Genomic DNA, 7,500 nt, shown 5'->3' with positions numbered 1-7,500 from the left:
TTTTCTTTATTGGGTTATTTCACCTGTTTTATCCCCTTCTCGTTCGTCAATAGTTTTCCCATTCATTACAGGTCATGGGAATTCTGCCTTTTAGTCATTGGAAGTGAAGGAAAATTCAGGGAATTTGACATTTGACTGCCGGGCTCACACTACAGGATTTTTGGGCGGATTTATCCCCGATTCACCCCTCCTGACAATCGGAGGAATAATCTGGTCTGGAACGTTGGTCGGTACCGATGTCCGGCCCAGATGATCTTGTAATGTGAGGGGTTTACAGATCCAATCTCAAACCTGCCGATCAGCTCACAGACCCATCAGGGCGGCCCCGATAATATCAAACACGTTTGACATTTAGATTATTATGCCACTACTTTACAAGAGACGGCAGTGGCTTGTTGCTCCCTCGGGCACGATAACATCCTGTAGTGTGTGATGAGCCGTTATATTCAAATCTTGTGCGCATGTTTGAGATTCCAGAGAAGAACGTCTGTTAAGATTCTCCTTATGCACGTGATACAACCGCATTTCAAAATCGGTTAGGATTTTAAATATCCTGTAGTGTGAGGCCGGCATTAGAGTGAGGATCAGAGGAAATCACACACACACACACACGCCTACTGTACATGTACACACATATATACTGTACCTACAGTAGTTAACCTGGTGTTGTCTCTGTGCCGTGCTCTCAGGCACACGTCTGCGTTTCCACAAGGGCACAAACGTGGAGTGGCAGGACGCTGAGGACCTGGAGTCAGACGAGGAGTCAGACACTGAGGCAGAGACAACGTCCCATCCCCTGAAGGTACACACCCACACAGAGACAACGTCCCATCCCCTGAAGGCACAGCCTGATATAGTACAGAGACAACGTCCTATCCTTGGAAGGTACAGAATGATAGAGAGACAACATCCCATCCTTAGAAGGTACAGACCCATATAGAGACAGTCTCCCATCCACTTAGCCACTGTGTTTCCAGGGTTACGGTTTGACGATGTGTGTTTCCAGGGTTACGGCGCGGAGGGCCTGAGGCTGGTGGGCCATGCCGAGAGCGTCTCCTCCGGGCAGGCGGTCCTCAAACTCACCTTTGACCCTGGCGCCTTCGGGGATGGGCTCCTGACCGCTGAGTGCCAACTGGACCACCCCTTCTACGTCAAAAACAAAGGTAGCGGGTGCTGGAGTTTGTGTGTGTGTGTGTGTCTGTGTGTGCGCGCGCGCGCGTGTGTGTGTGCGTATATATTGTGTGTGTGTGTGTGTTTGTGTGTGGATAACACCTGTGTGTTCCCTCTGACAGGGTGGTCCTCGTTCTACCCGTGCTTGACCGTGGTGCATTATGGGATTCCGTGTTACGACGTGCAGGTGGGAGACGTGTGTTTGCCCCCGGGACACCGGGAAGCCGTCCGCACCGAAGACTCGCTGGTGTTCGACGCTTTCAGGAGGTGAAAAAAAACACATCTTATTCCACAGTTAGGATGAGAAAGTGGAGTTTAAACCCATTGGGGAAATGCTCTACCTGATTTCTGATACACAAAGGTCAAAGCTCAAATTAGTCAATCCTATTATTGATGCGAATGTGAACTCAAATGAGTCGCTGGTTGTTTCTCAGTCACTGAGTTAAGCACCTCTTGTATTTATTTTGCTACTCTTGCACTTTGCCTTCAGCACTAGATACTGCTCTTAGTCACTTGTTTAGAAAGCAGATGCACTTGTGAGTTCTGGCGAGTAGTAGTACACCGACTACCTACGTTAAATGCAATTATTGTACATTAAGTGGCTTTGGATGAAAGTGTCAGCTAAATGACTGCAAGGTAATGTCATGTCATGTCATGTCATGTCATGTCATGTCATGTCCGTGTCTCAGTTATGACTTCACTCCGCTGGACTCGTCTGCTGTGTACATGCTGAGCAGCATGGCCCGCCAACGCCACACCTCCCAGTCCAGCGGGGGCGCCGCCTCCCCGGACAGAGACCGGCCGGGCCACGCCTCCTCCCCCCAGCGCAAGCCCACCAAGAGCCAGCAGGCCCAGGCCCAGGCCGCCAGCGCCACGCCCACCAAGAGCCAGCAGGCCCAGGCCCAGGCCGCCAGCGCCACGCCCACCAAGTGCAAGCGGCCAATGAATGCCTTCATGCTGTTCGCAAAGAAGTTTAGGATGGAGTACACCCAGATGTACCCTGGGAAGGACAACAGGTGAGTGAGCGCATATGTTGGTGTGTGTGTGTGTCTGTGCGTACAGTATGTGTGTGTGTGTGTGTGTGTGTGTGTGCGTGTGTATGTGCGTACAGTGTGTGTGTGTGTGTGTATATATATATAACATCCTTTTAACACCCAGATGTACCCTGGGTAGACAACAGGTGAGTGAGCGCATATGTTGGTGTGTGTGTGTGTGTGTGTGTGTCCGTGCGTACAGTATGTGTGTGTGTGTGTGTGTGCGCGTGTATGTGCGTACAGTGTGTGTGTGTGTATATATATATAACATCCTTTGTGCGTGCGTGTGCATGTGTGTGTGTGCGTGTGTGTGTGTGCGTGCGTGTGTGTGTGTGCGTGTGTGTGCGTGCGTGTGTGTCTGCGTGCGTGTGTGTGTGTGTGTGTGCGCGTGTGTGTGTGTGTGTGTGTGCAGAGCGATCAGCGTGATCCTGGGGGAGCGCTGGAAGAGGATGCGAGGGGAGGAGAGGAGGGTGTACACCCTGGAGGCCAAGGCCCTGGCGGAGGAGCAGAAGAGACTCAACCCTGACTGCTGGAAACGCAAGAGAACCGGCTCGGTAAGGAAGGACACACACACACACACGTGCACACACACGCACACGCACGCACACGCACACACACACACACACACATACACACACACTCATACCGTGTCACCTTCCCTACACAAACACACACAAGCTCCATGACACCCTGCTGATACTCATATTTCATACGCACGCACACACGCACGCACACACACACACACACACACACACACACACACACACACACACACACACACACACTCTCACTCTCTCTCTCTAAAGCCACTCTCTATATCTAATGCGTGGTCTTTCTCCAGCAGGGCTCTCAGGGGAACTAGTGGGCAGACGACAAGTAGAACAACTCACAAGACACAGCAGAGGGGAGCACACACACACACACACACACACACACACACACACACACACACACACGCGCCTCATCGCAAACTAGCCTCCTGCTTGAGAATGATTGGCGTTTCCCTATTGTGACGTTGTGTACGCTTGCCTTTTAACCAAACACAGAAAAACACAAAATACAATTTGTAAGAAAAAAAAAAGATATACCTTCATCAGTTACTAACTGTGCTTGAATATTAATAGTTTTATTGACAAGACTTGCCTTAATCTTCAAAAGGAAGAATTTAGAGTTGAGTCTTTTTATTGAACGTGTATATTTCAGGTGATTTCATAACCAAGGCTTGAAGACGTGAAACCTGTGGTGCTCTAGTTTAGTGTTGGGGGTGGGGGGAGGGGGGGAGGGGGGAGGTGTAGTCGGGGAGGGGGGTGGGGGGGGCGTAGTCGGGGGGGGGGGGGGTAGTCGGTGAAAAACAAAGCTCTATTTTTCCATGAGAGATATTAAGGTGTTAAGGAATTGTTCAATTGCTTCTGCTCATATGTTCTTATCATGTTTGTTAACTCCACGTATTGCACAGAAACCTAGTTTAACTTTATGCCAGCCGGGAGTACGTAGATGTCCCTTGTTAATACGCTGACATTAATATCTTCATATGGCTAGTTTAGGGGGGGGGGTAGATGAGGGGAGTCGGGGGGGGGGGGGGGCGTGTGTGTGTGTGGGGGGGTGCTTATCCATGAAGCTTGCCCAATCCCAAATGGACCCCTATTTCCTACTGTACTAAAACTAGTAGGATTGTCTGGATTCCAGCAGGAGGTGGTACTTTAAAGGGGACCTATTATGAAAAACTCACAGTTTTAGTGCTTGTGCACATACATTTGGGCTTCTGACGGGCCACCTAACATACAAACTGAAATAAGATGACCCCATCATTTTTTTGTGAGCAGACAAATTCTGAAAATGTGATTCAACAAGCTGTTCAGATTTGCCTGGGCTGCTGACATCACGAGCCCCCCAACTGAAAAAAAAAAGTTGAAAGAAATCCTTGTCCAGTACAGGTCTGAACCAGATTAGAGGCTGTATAGATGTATAGAGGCTAGAATGCTTCATCTGAGTAGCAGCGTTTCCATTACACTTTTTCGCAAAATAAAAGCGATATTTAAGTTTCTACAAAGTACAATTGCGACTTGCAGGTGTTTCCATTGAAAGGTGTTTTGCGCAAGAGCCGTAATTCTCGTAGTCTAGTCTCACGACGCCACAGAATTCACACAAAACACAACCAGGAAGTGAACCATGGATGTATTAAGTAAACAAACATAATATATGAACTTTATTTTAGCTTTCCCCTTGGCGCCGCTCTCTAAACGGCGCGCGTTTCTCAGCTAAGTATTGTTGCTTAGGGTCTTCCACTTGCTCTGGAAGCATATTGCGTCATTTTTTGAAGCGAGCAAATCACGCGACCCCTACCTCTTCTTCTCCTGCCTAAATTCGAAAAAAGTGTTTCCATTACGCTTTTGCGATATACTTCAATATCGAAACTTCAGAAAAACCACCTCATGAGAGCGTAAAAACGTTTTATTGAAATTTGAGGTTTTTCGAAATGTAGGTGTTTCCATTACCAATTTTTTATTGCGTTATTTAGGTTTTGCGCAATTCTAGGTGTAATGGAAACGCGATTAGTGATAGTTTCAACAAATATATTCAAAGATGTGTTGGGGACCCAGGAGACCTATATTAACTTTAACGACCTATATTAACTTTCAGAAGGTCTGATAATGAATAGTGCTTTATAAATAAAATGAATTATTATTATTTGTAGGCAGAGAAAAACTCTTTCAATGAAGAGAAAAGGGAAGAAAGTCCCTCTGATCTGCCAGGCCTGTAAGTGAAGGGTCTAGTTGTTCTAGTTGTTCTGATAAATGTGCCAGTGAAGGGTGTAGTGGTCTATTTGGGACTGGTTTATGTCTTACCCAGGCCAATGTCCTGGGTGTTGCAACAAACTGATAGGCCATATAACTGTGTTAGAATCCATCATGGGTACTAATGCTCCCACTGCACTATGGGGGATTGCGCTAGGCACTATTTACACTTTATAATCTCATATGACCGATACGTACACCCAAACATTGATCCAAGATCCAAAAATGCAACATCCTAGTACAAAATAATATTTTATTTTATTTACAATATTTTGGTTTAGCTATCAAGATTGCATTTATTGATTTGATGTATTTTCTCTGTTATATTACGTACAGGTCTTCCTAAAACTATTGCACAATGCGCTTGTATTCTAGTTTAAATAAAATCATGCATATCAGTTGTTTTGTGTCTTGTATGTTTCTTCATGTGTGTGTTTCTACAGGTCTGTGTTGTATAGGATTTGGTAAAACATCAACATGAGTCTTTTGATAGTAAAGATCTTTACTGTTGTTCAAACCCAACATTATTTACACAACGCCAATTCAGGCCACAAGAAAAGTACACATTAAAATAACTATTCTCATGAGATAAAAAAAGACCAAATATTTCAGAAGTATTAAAAACATGATCAATATTCCAGCTAATTTATTAGTTATGAACACAGTTATGCATCTGTAGATGACTAGAAACACACATTCATAGTAAAATATAAAATCTAGAGGTATAAATAATTTTGTCCTGTAGATGTGTTTGGGGTTATTTCATATTTACATTATGAGATCATATCATATTATTTAAACTTCTTCCTCCTTCAGAATGTAACACCCTTTGAAAGTGTTCCCAGAGCCCATCCATATATATATATATATATATATATATAACACCAAGACGAAAAATTCAGTAGAATCGGAGAATAGGCTTGATATTCTTTCCCCATTTTCAGTAATTACAGCACAGTACATACAAAGACATGTCAACGTAAAACTGGTTAAAAGAATGACACCCGGAATCTCAACAAGTAACGAAACAGACAGACAGCTTTCACCATTTAGAAAACGAAGCACACAACATTTTGGCATTAGTCACACAGACGTCGTATCAGAACCGCTTGAAGTACAACGTGGGTCAGGAAAGGCACAGAATACAGGAGCGCATGGACCCGACTGCAACACCACGGGAGATTTCACCTCAGTGAGCTGGGTCAGAACCAGGTAGTGAGCTGGGTCAGAGCCAGGTAGTGAGCTGGGTCAGAACCAGGTAGTGAGCTGGGTCAGAGATGGATAGTGATCTGGGTCAGAACCAGGTAGTGAGCTGGGTCAGAGATGGATAGTGATCTGGGTCAGAACCAGGTAGTGAGCTGGGTCAGAGCCAGGTAGTGAGGTGGGTCAGAGCCAGGTAGTGAGCTGGGTCAGAGCCAGGTAGTGAGCTGGGTCAGAACCAGGTAGTGATCTGGGTCAGAGATGGATAGTGAGCTGGGTCAGAGATGGATAGTGAGCTGGGTCAGAGCCAGGTAGTGAGGTGGGTCAGAGATGGATAGTGAGGTGGGTCAGAACCAGGTAGTGAGGTGGGTCATAACCAGGTAGTGAGCTGGGTCAGAGCCAGGTAGTGAGCTGGGTCAGAGATGGATAGTGAGCTGGGTCAGAACCAGGTAGTGAGGTGGGTCATAACCAGGTAGTGAGCTGGGTCAGAACCAGGTAGTGAGCTGGGTCAGAACCAGGTAGTGAGGTGGGTCAGAACCAGGTAGTGAGGTGGGTCAGAGCCAGGTAGTGAGCTGGGTCAGAGCCAGGTAGTGAGGTGGGTCAGAGCCAGGTAGTGAGCTGGGTCAGAACCAGGTAGTGAGCTGGGTCAGAGCCAGGTAGTGAGCTGGGTCCATGGACATGGAGATGAGGCTGAGTTTACACAGAGAGTGTTAGTTCTGTCTGTATAGTTGTTAATGCGTCCTACTCCATTTGAAAACTTGGTTGGTCCAGATAAGACATGAACCCAGTGGAACATGGAAAACAAACAGGCTCCTGTTGTAAAGGCATTATACTTCCTCTCAGTGTACCTGCGTGTATGCATGTGTGTGTGTGTATGCATGTGTGCGTGTATGTGTATGTATGTATGTATGTATGAGTGTATGTGTGTGTGTGAGTGTGTGTGCGTGTGTGTGAGTGTGTGTGAGTGCATGTGTGTGTGTGTGCGCATGTGTGTGTGTGAGTGCGCGTGTGTGTGTGTGTGAGTGCGCGTGTGTGTGTGCGCGCGTGTGTCTGTGCGTGTGAGTGTATGTGTGAGTGTGTGTGCGCGCTCGTGTGTGTGTGAGAGGTCACATGAGGGACTCCAGGCTCTCAGCGAGGGCAGCGGACCCCAGGGGAACAGAGCCGTTGGTCTCAGGGTTCTGCAGGGTTCTCTGGTCCTCCTGCCTGCTCACCAGGCTCAGCACGGCCCGGTACACCAGCTGGTACTGCTCCTGGAGAGAGAGAGAGAGAGAGAGAGAGAGAGAGAGAGAGAGAGTGAGAGT

General features: G+C 47.0%; 2 protein-coding genes across 5 annotated transcripts in view; one reads left to right on the top strand and one right to left on the bottom strand.

Moving 5' to 3' along the window:
• LOC311316606 (HMG box-containing protein 1-like) overlaps nt 1-3,446 on the top strand; it is a 10,711-nt gene extending 7,265 nt beyond the window's left edge. For 3 of the 4 annotated variants that reach the window (XM_084447493.1, XM_084447495.1, XM_084447496.1), the window contains exons 7-12: nt 690-802; nt 1,007-1,163; nt 1,293-1,437; nt 1,860-2,186; nt 2,617-2,758; nt 3,046-3,446. In XM_084447493.1, coding sequence (XP_084303619.1) covers nt 690-802; nt 1,007-1,163; nt 1,293-1,437; nt 1,860-2,186; nt 2,617-2,758; nt 3,046-3,066 — 905 coding nt within the window. In that variant the 3' untranslated portion in view covers nt 3,067-3,446. The remainder of the gene's footprint in view (nt 1-689; nt 803-1,006; nt 1,164-1,292; nt 1,438-1,859; nt 2,187-2,616; nt 2,759-3,045) is intronic. The other variant, XM_084447494.1, reaches the window with a different exon arrangement.
• Nucleotides 3,447-7,305: 3,859 nt separating this feature from the next.
• The window catches only part of ptprz1b (protein tyrosine phosphatase receptor type Z1b), a gene marked incomplete at both ends in the record, with an annotated part of 48,943 nt that continues 48,748 nt past the window's right edge, over nt 7,306-7,500 (bottom strand). The window contains one exon of the mRNA XM_084447683.1: nt 7,306-7,449. Within this exon, the coding sequence (XP_084303809.1) occupies nt 7,306-7,449 (144 nt within the window). The remainder of the gene's footprint in view (nt 7,450-7,500) is intronic.

Source organism: Borostomias antarcticus (genome assembly GCF_949987555.1).
Source record: "Borostomias antarcticus genome assembly, chromosome: 13".
NCBI classification, from domain to species: Eukaryota; Metazoa; Chordata; class Actinopteri; order Stomiiformes; family Stomiidae; genus Borostomias; species Borostomias antarcticus.
Note: the sequence above shows the minus strand (reverse complement) of the source record. Positions and strands in the feature narration are given on the sequence as shown.